This window comes from Arabidopsis thaliana, assembly GCF_000001735.4.
Source record: "Arabidopsis thaliana chromosome 1 sequence".
In the NCBI taxonomy this organism is placed as follows: Eukaryota; Viridiplantae; Streptophyta; class Magnoliopsida; order Brassicales; family Brassicaceae; genus Arabidopsis; species Arabidopsis thaliana.
In genome coordinates this window covers 25,839,568-25,856,578 of record NC_003070.9, presented here as the reverse complement: position 1 = coordinate 25,856,578, position 17,011 = coordinate 25,839,568, and the positions used below count along the sequence as shown (strand labels likewise).

Genomic DNA, 17,011 nt, shown 5'->3' with positions numbered 1-17,011 from the left:
AAGAGTTTTGGAAACAAAAAGTAAATTCATAAAAGAGGGGCAACAAAAGCAAATATACTAAATAAAGAGGTTGACCGGCAAAGTGAGGACAAAAACGCAGTCTATGTAAGAAGTTTGGTTAACAAAAGTAAAAAGAGGCCAAATCATAAGACACAACATAACTTTATTTTATTTTTTTTATTAACCTAAAAAGATAAACCTCACTTTTACTTCTGTTCTTACTTTCACCATTTTATTTTCCAGAGGCTCAATTTGTTTACCAATTTGGTATAACATTTTGGTGACTTTTGTTTAGTTTTACACCATATGTTTATTGGTTTATATTCAGACGATGCAATTTTCAATCATCTAGTGGAATTTGGAGGACTGCACTCGTATTTTCACCGTTGTTAGTATATTATTAAGTCATGTGTTGTCACAGTATCGCTAAAAAATAGAAGAAATTTGAGATTTATGTTCTTGCGGTTTATATATTGGTATAAATTATCTTTTCAATCTTTGTTCAAAACTTATTTAGATACATGTTTAGTATCTCATACTCAATAACTAAGGCTTAAATTTATTTTTTATTGTCGAAAACATGTGGCTAGTAGTTTGGACTAGTGGCATCGTGTGTTTATTGTCTAGGTTTAAACGCATAATGCAAGTTATTGACAATTTTGTTTTTTTTGTTGTATATAGTATTATTTGAATCTTCATCATTAAGTTTTGAGACCGATTTTTTCCCTAATTTTTCTATATTCTTATTATTAAACTTTGAAAATCGACCCATAGAAAAATTTACACGCTCATCGATATATTTGAAGATTTTGTTTCTTCTGAAGGATATCTGAACGATCAACTTATGGGAAATGATAGAGAAGACACGAGAATTCCCAAATTCTTTCATGTCTGTCAAACTCATGTTTCATCGACCGGTTTGTTGGAAACCTCTATAACATTCTCAAACAGGAACCATTGAGACAGAGGGTGACTCATTTACTTTTACTTATACTTGGTGCATCAGTAAGATTTCTTCCACTAAATAGAAAAAAGAAGAGCAAAGGGTCAGTTTCTGGTCACACGCATGGTCTATTAGTCCCCTATTATTTTTCTTCTTTCGTACCTTCTCAAAAGTCTATTCACGTTTGTTTTTCCTTGTTCTTACATCTATATATTTATATATACAAAATTATTATTCTATGAAATTTAGATTAAATTAACATATTAAAATGACGGATGATCGTTGCACACCACCACAAACCAGCACATCAATCACCACTAATGGACAATTTCCCCAAGAATATTGCGTCACTTCTACCGTATGATTATGTTTAGGTAGGTCTCATGTGTGTATATAATTTATAAATGCATTTTGTATCAATTATTTTTTCAAAATTTATTCCATAAATGATCAACAAATATTTAGTTATTACCAAAAATATATTTATTTATTTAGTAACAAGAACATTACAAACATTTTAGTTCAGTTTAATACTCATATTTACTATAGGGGTTGTGCTTTACACCCTCAAACAAGAACATAAACAGCACTGGATTGATTTTTTTTTTTTTACTATTCTCTAATATAAACTACACGTAATTAGTTATTAGTTTTCTTTTCATTAGCAGTGGTAACGACGTTTCTAATTTTGTTAACGTCCATGAATTTGAGTGTGTGAAATATGTGATGAATTTGAGTATTAAATTGAGGTACTTGTGCTACCGTGTAAGTTTCTAAAATTTTGACATATTCACGTCTATTTCTATTATAGTGAAAAAATTACTATATTTTTATTCTGATAATAGATGAAAGTAAACCAAGAAGATAACCGATTAATTTCTTTAATTGGGATGATAAATACTAAATAGATTGTTTATACGCTGAGCTGGAAGCCCTGGTCTGGGTGATTGTGTCGTCTACTCGAGCTAGGTAATGTGTCGAACGATGCCAAATATCTTGAAACATATGGGGAACGTATGTGTGATCATTAGCATATCTGCAATGATCATACAAATGTGTGTGTATATATGGTTTTATGATTGTGTAGTGTAATTCACACGTATCAGTATCTTACAGCACTATAATCGTAATCTAACCGGTCTACTTTTTTATAATATAGAGGACAATAATCTGATAAAAGATTTGAAGAATAAGAGTATTAGTGGAGAACAAGGACGAAACAAAACTAAGTGCAAGAAACTTATGCGGTTTTAGTCATCAATAAAACATTATGAGCTTTGTATGTCTGGTCTGAAAAAGTGTGTCTTCATAATGCATAATCCAAATTATCTTTTGGTGTCAAATATATAGTATTTCCCAAAAAATATTTACATGTGTCCCCGAGGTAAGACAATTGTCAATGGCATTTTTGTTTTTGCTCCATAAACACTTCAAACAATCTATTTGCTATCATTTTGAAAACGTAGTGGTGACACTCTTGACTTCTATGTAACCAACTAATTTTATACAAAAGAGACAAAATTATATAAATGAAAATAGGTAATAATGGCTCTTAATCATGGGTAACCTTCTCATTATCATCCTATTCAACTTGTGTTTGAACTTTGAACCATGATCATCACATCTAGTAACACAGTGAATGCACCTTTTCCTTTCCATTTGTCATTCTATTGATTTTGTTTTTTACGGTTTGATTTGATACGTATGAAAAATCGATAGATTGATTTCTTGATCAACCTTAGAAATTATCAAACAAAATCATCGAAAGATATTTGTTTATCATTTATCTCGAAAAACAACTCCACTTTGATGATAGGATAACCAAATTCATTTTTTTTTCATGCACCATCATAGTTTCATTAAAAAATTGATACAAACTGGTTTCACATATTTTGGTCCGGTTCTTGGGTCATTTACTCATTATTCTCAAACTGTCCAACACGTATTACATTAATTGTATATTTCTAGGCAAAAAAGAATATAAAAAAGAGATGCTTAGTCAAGTGGTTAAATCCATTTGACTATGTCTTTTTTATCGGAATTCGATTCCAATAAATTATGTTATCCCGTGTAATAGAAATCATATATGGATCGGGCATTATCGATCCAAAGATGTAAAAAAAAAAGGAACATCAAAATTTTTAAATCCCTTTGTTTGGTACCACACGAATGTAATTGTTAACATGCATGTTTATAATTAATTTGCATGTACATGTGACTGCGACTGTTTATATCCTGTGAGTAAATTGTATAAATACACAAAGTGTGTTTCCGGCCGTGAGAAACAGATCGTACATTTCATATATATAATATATACCCAAGACTTCGCCGTTGCTTCAATCCGACGTCTCGTTCCACATGCATTTGCATCATTGCTTCGGTCCATGCCTTCTCTTTTATGGAGTTATATTGTGATTTGCTCATTCTTTTTCTTTAATTATTGAACTATATATTTCATAAAAAATGTTCAAGATACATTTTATGTTAACTTTTTTCGCTGTAAAAACCTGATTGCCGGGAAAACAACAATTGGTTCACCTCACGAAAATGGTGATCACCAAATCGAAAGAGAATTATCGTCCCCCTAATGACATATTTTGAATTTTACATATTGAGAGAAAAATTACACCTTATTCAAAAAAAAAAAAAAAAAGGAAAATTAACATATGTCGAAAAAGCCCATTTATTTCTTGATCATTGTTTCCAATAATAAGTTATAAAACTAAGAGCCTGCTGCTATTCAATAAGCCCATTCTGCAATGTAAAAAATAAAGGTGGCCCTAATATTTCGATTATTTTTCCTTGTCAACACAAGTTTTCGTCTCGTTCATTCCATCAATGTCGTCTCCGGAGACTACGACAAAGAAGAAGAAGAAGAAGACATCACCGACGCCAAAATCGACCACAGATTCATCACTTCCCGATGATTTGCTACTGAGCATCGTTGCACGCGTCTCAAGATTGTATTAGTTCTTGCAAAGTGGTTGTTATGGCCAATGTTATGACAATTCCTAGAACTTTATTATGCAATTTAAATAATTAATTAATTTTGATTGATAGCAAAACATGTAATTTATTGGTTTGAAATAATGTGGTCAATGTACCATCACAAATGTTCAAACTCATATAATACATACATGTTATTGTTGACATCATATCAGAAATTTCTACCTAACCAATAATTATTAACATGGTGGAGGACTATATGTGTTTGATAGGCATGTTAAAAAGATTCTCATAGAAAAGGATTCATCATCATTCGCTCCTGAGATGACAAACTTTGAGCTCATTTCTCTTTCTCCTTTTACTTTGAAAATGACCTTTGTGGATTTTTACATTTTTCCACAACTAAAACAAAAATATCATCTAAGCAAATTTAAAAGAGGAAAAAAAATAAAAATAGAAAGGACACATAAAACTATATAATGTGCACATATTTCTCTAGAGTCAGCCATATTTTCTCTACAAGAGTTAAACTCTTTAACATCATATTCCTTTAAGCATATGTGTATAACTAAGACTTATAGTTAATTAGTTATACGAAATTACGAATATATATGATTTAGTCTCTAATTTCTTTTTTAATTAATCAACTACATATGTAGGTGCCTCAAGCGGTTCATTTTAAAAAACAAGAACTTTAATTACACTAGGTTAACATGAATTTGGAAACTGGAAGTGTATATATATATATATATATATATTTGATCATTCCTATATCCACTAATAGATATATGAGTGTATTTGTGAACCTCAGCCCTAAGGAGACTTTCTTTCACATTGGACTTGATACAAACTTATGATATAATATAAAAGCTAGCATTTTTCAAAAGAATATGGTATAAGCTAAAGCTACTTTGCAACTTTTGCCCATCACAAACAAATAAAATCGAATATTTGCTTGACTTATTCCTTTAAATTATCAAACCGTAAAACCAAATGTATGATTACCATTATCTTAAAGCGATGTATGATTGACCATAGTGGTACACATAGGTGAGACGAGAGATTTCCCCAGCAAAAAAATATGTTCATCTTTTATTTTAACCACTGAAATTATATATTTATCATTCAAAGAATTTGATGGAGAAAAAGAAAATAGGTGACATTTCTTATAAAATATATGAAATTTTAGCACATTATATTCTTACTGCAGATAATATTATTTTCTATAATAACTATCCCTTCCTCCGATTAATAGTTTTTGTAGAAAGCTAATTCAAGAGGAAATGATATGAACAAAAACATGGACGTCAATTTAAAAATTGTTGGTGTGATCGCTAATTCAAGAGAAAATGATATGGAAAAAGACATGGAGTTAATTTAAAAACTGTCGATGCGATATACCTCGACACCAAATTTAAAGTCAGACAAATAAAGAAATTGAGAAATAGAACCACAGACATATATACATTTTATCTTTATTGTGTGTGAATAATGTGTAAATGCTTGAGTTTAAATTTTACTTCTAATTATTCTATGTAAAATATATTTGAAGTAGATACAATTGTTATAACGCAGATAATTGAATGTCAATTTGTTTTTTGGGCAAACTAGAATTGAATGTCAATTTGATACTAAAGTTGTGCAGGAAACATGAAAATACCAAATCGTAAAGAAAATTTGTGAATGTGTTACTTCAACATACATATTAACAAAAAGTTTTATTTAGCAAATTAATTGCATATAGTTTTATATCCATGAAATGAAACGTGGACACCTATAAGGTGAGAAGTGGTCAGCGAGTCAAAGGAAAAGCAATTAGAGAGTATAGGTATTTATAAAATAGAAGTCTATAAGTTCTGTAGGCTCAGTTTGTGTCTGTCTCTTATAAGTCCTAGCCCTAACTCCCTACCTATATTTCCCTCTACCAATCACATCTCCCACTTCTTTTTCTTCCATACATGAAACTATAGTCTATAGATAGATTAAGAAATTTCGAATACAGAAATCTAAATAAGCATATTAACGAAGATGTCGACTAGTTTTGTCAGCCGATCACGAATCATCGATATAGAAAGAACAAAAAGTATACTATTTATTATTAGTAAAAACATCCTTGCTGGAAAATTTTACTTAATATAAGACTATGAACTTTTTTTAGAAAAATAGGGAATAAATTTAGCCACGCATGCTTTGCAATTGCGTATGTTCTTGTTTAGACTTCTTCCTCTAATGCAGCTTATTTCGAAGATCCAAACTGACAGCTGCTACAAATCCATCCGATACAATATATATCAAACCAGAAAATTAAGGGTTTATATATGTCTTATCTATTTGTTGTCTTTGTTCTCTGTATAGCAGAAAAAAGATTGTAATTCCTAAATAATTTGATGATAATAAAATTGGTAACCACGAAAAATGGACGTATCTTAATGGTGAACTAGTAAAATCGGCAACCACAAAAAATCGACATAACTATTAAAGGTGAAGTACTAAACATTTTGTGTCGATTTTATTTTCTAAATGAAATCATTTTTTTAAGATAGAAATTGGAATATAAGCTTTTTAACAAAATAATATGCAAGAATCACTTGCATTATTGATGGTTACCTCCCAAGTAACTCATATGCATATTCATATAATCAAAACAAAAAGAAAAAATGAAAAATAAAAATATATTGTCCATCTCTCTTTCAGATATACAAATTGGTTTCTACCAAACTTTTGTAACACATATCCATATCTACCTATCTATCTGTACCGAACAGATGAGATGAAGTTTTGTCCCTTCGAAATCTAATATGAGATGAAGTTTTTACAATCATAGTAAACACTGTATGTCTCCAAATATCTAAGAAACGAAAAAATGAAAAATAAAATCTATTGTCCATCTTTATATGAGATGAAGATGCCAATATTATCATCCAATAAAGCAGAAGCGAGAAAATGAAGGAGATGGGGTTGCTATCAAACAACAAAGCAACGCCCACGTGAAGGGATAACCAAATAGGCCTTAGACTTGGTCCCTTTCGTTTTCTCTTCCCACTTTTCTTCTCTTAGCTTTCACCACTTTTTTTCATTACCCTAAATCTGTATCACTCCCACAAACTCCAGCTTATCCCTTCCACACCACACTTACTAAGCCTTTTCAATAAAAGCACTTCCTTATTACTTAATAAAAAGGGCTTGTTGCATCCACAACTAGCCAGCCACTATGGTACATACATGGTAGTTAAGAAAAACACAGATTTCGACTAAAACTTAAATTTTATGAGCGAAGAGTTAATTGCTTGTACGAGTCTTGTAGATTAAGCTGAACTCGGTATAATGAGACTACAAGTTCACTTACCTTTGATGAAAAAATCATACAAACTAACTTTCCTCCCAAACCAAACAATTAATATTTTTCTTTGCTCTTAAAGTTAAAAGTTTAAAACTGAATTCAGAATTACGTACATTTGTTAACAATAGTGAATACAGTTATATAAAAAAAAAACTAAACACCAAACTTTTTCAGTCCTTCTTCTAAGCTTTCTTTCAACCATACATTGCACATGCATTAAAAACCATGTTTTCTTTTAAATTTAATTTTATCATTACATTCAATATATATATATATAATAGTGAATTTAGGTAACATTCACTTCCATAAATTTTGGTATTATGTTCAGTAAATGTTATTCAAAGCGAATATGTGTATTCTGTTCCACAATATTAAAAGATGATATATACCAAAACTTATCATCGATCATGTTATAGTTTTAATAGTTTTTGTGAAATATCTAAATTAACTAAATATAAATTGAAAACTTTCATTAATAATAATGAAAGTGAATCTAACAAAAGCATTAGCCATGTTCCCCCCCTGCTTTTGTTTTGGACAACCTTTTGAAGCAGAAGGTAGGGTAACCCCAACCGAAGGAGCTAATCCATATTAGTAACGACCGAACCAATCCATATTAGAAAATACCATCTCTCTTTATTTCTATTTAAATAGTACTAAAAGATATTTACGGAAGTGATAGAGTTATATGATGTATAGTTAAAAGAAAAACATATAGTACTTTAAAAAAATATTTTCTACAATATCTTTTGTCCATCTTCCTCTAGCTATCAACCTTTATAGCACAAGCACACACAACCACTAATGAACCAAAGGGCTTGAGTGAAGAAAGGAAAAGGAAGATTCTGTTTTCGTTACCTATTTCTCTCTTGAATCTAATGTTTCCTTCTCTAGATACCAATGGCTATGACCTCTTTGATCCCTTCATTCCCCATCAAACAACCATGTTTCCTTCTTTCATTACTCACATTCAAAGCCCTAATTCTCACCATCACTACTCTTCGCCTTCTTTTCCTTTCTCTTCCGATTTTCTTGAGAGTTTTGATGAATCCTTCTTGATAAACCAATTCTTGTTACAGCAGCAAGATGTAGCAGCAAATGTTGTTGAATCTCCTTGGAAATTTTGCAAGAAGCTTGAGCTTAAGAAGAAGAATGAGAAGTGTGTTGATGGAAGCACCTCACAAGAGGTTCAATGGAGAAGGACGGTCAAAAAAAGGGACAGGCATAGTAAGATCTGCACGGCTCAAGGTCCTAGAGACCGGAGGATGAGGCTGTCTCTTCAGATTGCTCGCAAGTTTTTCGATCTTCAAGACATGTTGGGTTTCGACAAGGCGAGCAAGACGATTGAATGGCTTTTCTCCAAATCAAAGACTTCCATCAAACAACTTAAAGAAAGAGTGGCTGCATCGGAAGGAGGAGGAAAGGATGAACATCTCCAGGTTGATGAAAAGGAAAAGGATGAGACACTGAAGTTGAGAGTCTCAAAGAGAAGAACAAAGACTATGGAGAGCTCTTTTAAGACTAAAGAGTCGAGAGAGAGAGCTAGAAAGCGAGCAAGAGAGAGAACAATGGCAAAGATGAAGATGAGATTATTTGAGACCTCGGAAACAATTTCAGATCCTCATCAAGAAACTAGAGAGATCAAGATAACCAATGGTGTACAATTACTAGAAAAGGAAAATAAAGAACAAGAATGGAGTAATACTAATGATGTTCACATGGTAGAGTATCAAATGGATTCTGTGAGCATCATAGAGAAGTTTCTTGGACTAACCAGTGACTCTAGCTCCTCTTCCATTTTTGGTGACTCCGAGGAATGTTACACAAGTCTTAGTTCAGTAAGAGGTACAATTTCAGCAGCAGGTAACAGCAATGTGTTAACTAAAAACCCTAATTGAGTAATGCAGTTTTGATTAATATTAGCTTTTTGGTAATTCCAGGAATGTCGACACCAAGGGAACACAACACAACTTCAATAGCAACGGTGGATGAGGAGAAAAGCCCCATATCATCTTTCTCTCTATATGATTATCTCTGCTACTGATGAGTGATGATCATGATCGGCTCCATCCTTATAAGTTATTTGGACTTTATGATCTATGCATCAACATAAGAGCCTCAGGATAGCCAAATAGCTAGATTTCATTTGTTTGAGGCTTTGGAGTACCGCTTGATTTGTGTGTGTGAACGACAGGGTTTGGTCTGCCTAATTTGTTTGAGGCTTTAAAGTACCGCTTGATTGATGGATATCTCTATTTTGCTGGTTTCATTTCTTGCAAATTTCTAATTCTCTGGCATTTTTTTTGTTGTTGCTTGTCTTCTGTTGGGAAAATTTTAAAAACACAGCAAACTTATAAGATTGTGATGGACACAATCACTAGTCTAAGTAAAGAAGCTTTAACAATCACATTCCAAGATGTGTAAGATAAGACAATAATTTAGATAAGTAATAATTTCTACTGATTTTGTCAATTAATCGTATGTATGAGTATTATTAACTAGTGTTCTAAAAACCACTTACATTGTATTTATGTATCATACACATGTAATGATTTTTTCATAAACGTTGTGTCTAGCTACTGGAAACCGTTTGCAAACTAGACATTGATTAATCATTTGAGTCGGATTTGGCGGCTTAAACAGAATTGTTTTAAGCGGGTTATATAAGCTAAGTTACTTGTCTAGATACCAATTAGTCGTTCTTAGATTACATATATATATATATATTTTAGAAAAACTATTGTGATTACAAATTCTCCCATCATGTCAAATTTTCTCGCAAATTTTCAATCATTGTTTTTCTTCTACGTTCTTGAGTTGGGGTGCAGTGATATGCTTGAATTCACACTAGGTTCTTTCTTAGAAAATAATACACTTCCTTAAGACGATGTTTTAGTATAATGTAATTTTTATTGGTTTGATTTTTGGATTATTATATAGTCTTAACAGGTTAGCACCAACGAGTTTCGTTGACATTTTCCCCGGAATTATACTTCTACCAATATATATTGAACCAACGGAAATTCTCAACAATCAACATCACCAATCGACAATGTTTCTCCTTCGAATTTCAGTGTAAGTTGAAGTTCTAACTTATAACCATGAAAAACTAATCGAAGCATTTATCAAAAATAAACTAAGTGAAGCGTATTTTTAATCAAATATATAAAATAAAAACGAAATAGCAATGGATCATCATCATCGTCGCTGGTACTCAAAAGCTACAAGCCCTAGCGGTAGCAGAAGTTGAAGTAGCAAAATACCAATGATATACGATATGGGCCTTAGGCCTAAAACAGCAAATTTTCTTCTGTTTATATCTTAATTGAACCAAATCAAACCAAAACTGAGCCGATTATTTTTTTTCAATCCAAAAGTGAAAAGTAGGACAAAACCAACCAGTTAAACCGAATTAATATTTTGTATTTATTAAATAAAACTGTCTTTTTTAAAAATAGGTATTAAATAAATATAAATCAAATAATTCATTATCTCTTATATTTAAAATTATTATTTTTAATTAAAACCAAACCAAATTGCATCAGACCGAGTAAACCAAATTGGAAATTGGAAACCAAATAGGTATTAATAAGATTTCTAATTCTGTAAAACCAAATTTAGAGAAACAACCAAACACCTCTAAACAGATCATCTGGCCATTCTTCTCTTTAGGTCCTCCTCCCTTACCGTTGTTTATTTTTCTTGTGAAATCGCTCTTTGTTCTGATAATATATTTGGTTTTCAGATTCTTATAAGCCAATGTGTCGGTTTGACAAAAAAAAAAAAAAAAAAAAAACCAATGTGTCAAAAATATAACATATTCTCTCTTTTCTGTCATAAAAACAAAATGCATAGGTTTCAGGTTGTTTAATTATTTCAAGGAGAAAAACAGAAGAGGCACTTTTCTCAGATCTAGCTACAAGAAACAGATGAACAGAGGAGATACTAACCTGTAATGTAATATCCTTCTTGCTTTCCATTCTCTCAAGACCACCTACTTTGATCATGGGTGTTGTTTATAAGCAGAGTAGGAAATTTCTTAAGATCTGACAAGAGTGAAGCAGAAGAAGAAACACAAAGGTACGTTAAAGGCGTAAACCTCACTCTCTGCTTTAAAAGCCTTCAAAAAATATGGAGCAGAATAGAGGAAATAAAGAAAGACATAAATGTAGGAGTCTAGATTGTATAATTGTTGACCAAAAAAAAGAGTAAAAGATTGTGTAAATGTGTCCTAAGATTTGACAAAGACAAAAAAGATTGTGTAAATGTGTACTAAGATTTGACAATGTCTGATATAAAGGAAAAAAAAACATATATATAGAGTCGATCGATCGGTTTTGCAGACCCAAGCATGGTTTTTTCGAGCTAGCTAGGTCCTATCAGACTTTGCATCAGTCATTGAACAAATTTTTTGTTTGCTCCCAAAAAATGTAGTGCAGGTTTTAGGAATTATTACCACAAATGGATTCTACAATGCAAACTATTTTAAACAATCAAATAATTGTAGTTAGGTGGTTTCACCTTTTCTTTCTAGACTTGGGAGATTGGGACCAGAGCCATATTTAGAAGTCTCCATAATGACTTGTATTCCTTAAACAGCTTTGTTAGCGTTTTGCTTATAATTATAAGCAAAAAAATGACTTATCACATATTTTTGTCTTGGCTTTTGCTTAATAAGCGATAAACTAACTAAAGAAGTGAACAAAAAAAAAAATACTACAGTTATTTACTTATTTAATTATTAGGAAAATGGAAAATGGGATATGGATGTCGAGAGATAGATCTTTTGGCAAATTGTAGCTGCTTCTAGATTACATAGACACATAGACTTTCACTGCAGCTCGTACGGAACCTTGCCTAAATGCCCCAAAACTCTTACAACAAACATATTGTAGACAATTTGATAAAGTCTATTTACACGTAAAACGTAACTCAATTATATATATTTATATCAACTGTTTCTGTCTCTTACGTACAGTTTCGTAATCAAATCACTTTTTAAATCCTTATTAATTTTTCTCAATGCATTTTTATTATCCATAGACTCTTTTGACTTGTGTACGAGAGTATTCATAAAACTATTTTCTTACCATGTTTTAGTTAAATAAAATTATTTGCATCATTCATGTTAATTTTACTAATATATCCATGTCTATTTTATGTTTTAGGAAATTTTGTTCTGATTATTATTTGATATTGTGTGACTTAAGATTATCTTGTTTAATGAAGAAACTCCCAACTCTTCTTCCCAAATTTTTTTTTGTTCTTTTGGGAAAAGCATAACAACATTTTTCTGAACTAAATTTTGTGAAAAAAAAATTATATGTGCTTTTATTGTAGTTTTGTGTGTGTGTCTTCAAGGTTGATGCATTTCGAATTTTAGTCTCGTTTAGAATTTGTTTTACATTGAATTCTTGATTTGTTGTTAAGCATATTTATGAGTGTGTTTAAGCGCATTGTGGTTTCTCTCATCCTTCTATACATAGTTCTAGTTGGAAAAAAAGAATTGATTGCAACAAAAAAAAAGTGAGAGATCATGCATACGTTTTGAAAGATGGTATAAGAAATAAAAGTCTTTACCGTTGTTAGAACACATTTAACTTTTCACAACATAATAAATTGAATTAATTTTCATTTAGCGGTACTTTGATTTTAGCGGTAATTTCCACCAGTTTAAAAGATACATTGGTTTGATATGTTTTCATTATTTCGCACTTTATCATTTAGAATTAAAAGCTAGTTATAATATAGAAGAATTATTATATTTTTGGTTATAGATTCTTAGCAATATTTCTACTGCAATGTAATATTATACCTTTCTTTTTTTGTTAATGTAAAATTAGATTTTTATCCTATATATCTTTAATTCATAATTTTTTTCTTCAGAAATTATATTTGATATCTATAACTATATACATTTTATATCTATATACATATTTTAAGGATTTGTGATAGTGTACACTATCGAATATGGGAAAAGGTTTTGATGTGCAATCATATTTCGAGCACTTAACATTAGTGCAAGAGAAGATATACACAGTTAAAAAGGCTGGTTTGGAACTGCACCATACCCACCAGTTCCAAAATCCACTCAGGAAATCTCTTTCGTGCATTGCCATTGGAAGACCTTTAATCAAATTTAAATCTCATTATCTTCTTTCTTCACTATGAGAGATTCACAATCCAAGTTAAGAAAAAAAGATACCAAATTACTTTCTTAATTAACAAATATATTACCTTATATTTAAAACAGTATATTGTCTTATTTTTTAATTAAGCAATTTAAATAACAAACTATCAAATGAAATATAAAATAACAAAAACAATCTCTCTACAGATTAACATAGAATTTCGATTCATGATCTATTATGTAACTTTATCAAGATCTTAATATTTTGTATCATGCATATTGTTCGATTCACTTGTTTTAGAATTTGTAAAACGGGTTGCACAAATGTGAGCTTTTTTTTTTTTTATAATAGAAATAACTAGTGATTCAGTATATGAGAAAGAAACTATGCCATATAATGTGCGAAAAGACAAAATTTCAAACTCATTGAACATTGAAAGTCAACCGTTGATGATAGAAACAAATCTATTATCGAAACAAAAATTAAAGAAATGGTAAATTTTTGAACGTGGTTTAATTAAAAGTCCACAACGCAATATCTAGTTTTTCGCAGCACATGTAAAGGCAATGGATCGATAGTTCTTTAACTACTACTGTGTTCACACGTCGACTATAATTTAGACCTATTGATACGATATGAATTATTGCAATCATCTCCTGCAAATATAATAGCATCGATTACACATCTTTATAATCAAAGATTTTTATTATTTTACTTTCATAATTCCAAAGATTTTTTCATAATTAATAAGTTGCAATCATGCCTCCTTTTTCGTTCCTTGAATTCTAAGAAACCTCGATGCATTAGTTTAATTTTCTTTACACGGTTTATTACACATTATGAATTTTCTTTTGAATATCAATTATTGACCACTATAGATTTGATTTAAGTACGTATTATTACTATTTTGGAGTAATTAATATTCGCTTTCATGGTCTTTAAGTTTTTTAACGTTATCTGACTTGATATTTTTTTTTTGTTGGCTTCAAACTAAGACTCTGATTATTTTTATTTAGTTGTTTGTTCTTAACCAAAAAGAGATTATGTTTATCTATAATAAACGTGAATTACTATTTAAACATAAAAATTCAATGCAAATTTAAATTTCCTTTAAAAGAATCAAAACTAGTTCTTAATGATTTTTTTCTAATACTATACGAAATGGTACTTAACACATAGATAAATAAATGAATTCACTAATAGAGTAATATTGTACATCCATATTTTATTATTATTAATAAATCTGTTTTCAGAATTGCAAAATTTCTTTCTAATAAAAAAGATAAACGCAAATATACACATCGGTCTAAAATCGAAATCTCTATGCTAGAGAGGAGAACTAATTAATATAAACATGTTTAGGTACTAGGTTCAAAAATATTATGAACCTATTTAAGACTTGCAAGCTCTTGGTAAAAAGTAAAAACAAATAATATACCGATCATAAAACTGCAATCTACGACAGTTTTGACTACCGCCAAAGCTAACAAAATATCAGCCAGTAGGCAAAATTTTGACGCAAAAATAAGCTGGACAGTTTTGTAAAATGGTGTACATATGTCATATGATAAAGCATCTTGCGTTGAAAAGACAAAATCCAACTCTCTCGCATCTCTTGAGCTTTACATTTTGTCAACTATATCATATATAAATATAGATGAGTCCTTTCATACTCTCTTCTAAACCGTCCAACAAAACCTTTTTAGTCTTTTTTCCAAAAACATACAAAACATAAAAAAAAAACAAGAATTTAGTTTTGTGGCCTATTGATTAGCACACCCATATGCTTAGAATTTCTTCATCATCTTCCATGGCCTTGAAATTTTCTCAAATTCTCTTCATAGTTTTATGGCTATCTCTCTTCTTTCTCCTCCTCCACCACTTGTACTCCCTCAACTTCCGTCGTCTCTACTCTCTAAACGCGGTGGAGCCATCATTGTTGAAGCAACACTACCGTAGCTATAGATTAGTGAGCAGAAAAGTTCTCTCCGACAGATTCGACTTCACACCTTTCCATAGCCGAGATAACAGCCGACATAACCATCGTTCCGGCGAGCAATACGACGGTGATGAGATAGACCCTCGTTACGGAGTGGAGAAACGCCGTGTTCCCTCCGGACCCAATCCGTTGCACCATTGATGATTACACGTGTATGGTATGTGTTGTAACATTAAAGACAAAGATCAGATCCTTTGCCTAGCTAGCTTTTTTTTATAAGGAAGAAAATTAAACGTTAGAGCTTTTTTTTGAAGGTACATTTCTACAATTTGGGTGTTCATACATTTTATTTTATTTTTCTTATTATTTTGACGATTGTATTCGTGAATATGTTGATATATACTAGAGATATTGACATCTTGATTATTGTTTTCTACTGTATGTAGTAATGTTGGCTGCTACGTATATTGATTACTAGTAGGAGTATTAGTTTAATAGTATAAATAAAAAAAGATTGGTCGTTGATTACAATGATGAATGTTTAAATAATTGCTTTGACTTTGGGATTAGCCAACCAGTAGCTGCGACGGCACGTCACAACTCAGAGATATTCTAGATGCATTATTGTACCAAAACTAAATAACAATAAATGGTAATGAACAATAATAATTTTTGTTTCATGTGACGAAAATTAGGACTACAAGTATATATTTAATTCCCTTTTATAATACGCAAACAATTTCCATCGATCGTCAATTCTCATTTTAACAAAATGTAATTGCAGCAAGAGTATTGATTTCTTTTAAATAAACCAGATCAGAGAAACTCAGCCGTTTTTTTTCTTACAAAAATATATAGAAATTGTAAATTTGTAAAGCTATATCGTAAAGAAAATTGGTTTAAAACGTTAAAGACATTTATTTGGTACGTCTAAACATGACTTGAGACGCGTCTAACGTTCTGTCTTTTCGATATGAATAAGGAAATTGTCATTTTGCAAAAGCTTCACTTTCTCTCATTCTCAAGATGTGCCGACTTTTTACTATTTGATTTCTACACCAACTAAATATTATTATAAATTTCCTTTTGATAATGACATTTCACATAATGCAAAAAGGGACTAAGAATCCAAAGGAAATGGTAAACGGCCTGATTAACAATTTTGAGTAAATTAAGTGCGTCTTGTATCAGTAAAGATAGGATGAATTTATGAAAATTCTAAGGATTTGGAGAAGAGTTTCTATTGTTTACGTTCCATTGGTAATGCTAAAATAAATATTTTTTTATCAACTCATAAAGTATACTTTGTGTTACACAAATAAGTTTATGCAATAATGTAAAAATGAGCTGACTCATATACGTTCATGTTTCAGTCAATTCAAGGATAAAACTATCTATGTTTGTTGAAACTACGATTTACTAAATGAAAAATAAATTCATATTATTTGAACAAAAAAAAAAAAAAACCCAAAAGATTCTGTTCATCTAATAGCCTAAAAGATTTATCGTATTTTTTTCCATAAAAAGTTATTAGATAGATAAATAAAAAAAGTCGCCCTTACACAATAGTGTAGAGACTCCTGTAGTGGTTGGGTGTCCATCATTTTTCAATGGACCCCTTTCAGATACATTAGGTTCTGTGTGGCATTGTATTTATAAATTTGTACAATGTTTTGAAGAAAAAGCAATTCGAATTAGAACAATCAATTACT

General features: G+C 30.7%; 2 protein-coding genes, 1 long non-coding RNA gene and 1 other non-coding gene across 7 annotated transcripts; 2 read left to right on the top strand and 2 right to left on the bottom strand.

Annotated features, from left to right (window-relative positions):
• Positions 1-6,447: 6,447 nt before the first annotated feature.
• TCP12 (TCP domain protein 12) lies at positions 6,448-10,687 on the top strand. 2 transcript variants are annotated; one of them, NM_105554.3, is made up of 2 exons: positions 6,448-9,074; positions 9,170-10,687. In NM_105554.3, exons 1-2 carry the CDS (start codon positions 8,108-8,110, stop codon positions 9,271-9,273), a joined length of 1,071 nt encoding a protein of 356 aa, NP_177047.2. In that variant the 5' UTR covers positions 6,448-8,107; the 3' UTR covers positions 9,274-10,687. The 2 variants fall into 2 exon arrangements, with proteins under 2 accessions (NP_177047.2, NP_001323269.1); NM_001334381.1 differs by having other exon boundaries at positions 6,448-9,092.
• Positions 7,776-8,035, bottom strand: AT1G09013. The gene has a single exon (NR_139540.1). It is a non-coding gene; the product is annotated as an other RNA (long non-coding RNA).
• A 243-nt stretch (positions 10,688-10,930) lies between the features above and the next one.
• Positions 10,931-11,506, bottom strand: AT1G09825. 3 transcript variants are annotated; one of them, NR_143531.1, is made up of 2 exons: positions 11,180-11,506; positions 10,931-10,969 (listed from the first exon to the last, which is right to left on the bottom strand). It is a non-coding gene; the product is annotated as an uncharacterized misc_RNA (transcript). The 3 variants fall into 3 exon arrangements; NR_143532.1 differs by having other exon boundaries at positions 10,931-10,951; NR_143533.1 differs by lacking the exon at positions 10,931-10,969 and having other exon boundaries at positions 11,099-11,506.
• Positions 11,507-14,892: 3,386 nt separating this feature from the next.
• Positions 14,893-15,953, top strand: CLE12 (CLAVATA3/ESR-RELATED 12). The gene has a single exon (NM_105553.3). It carries the CDS (start codon positions 15,144-15,146, stop codon positions 15,498-15,500), a length of 357 nt encoding a protein of 118 aa, NP_564943.1. The 5' UTR covers positions 14,893-15,143; the 3' UTR covers positions 15,501-15,953.
• Positions 15,954-17,011: the final 1,058 nt, after the last annotated feature.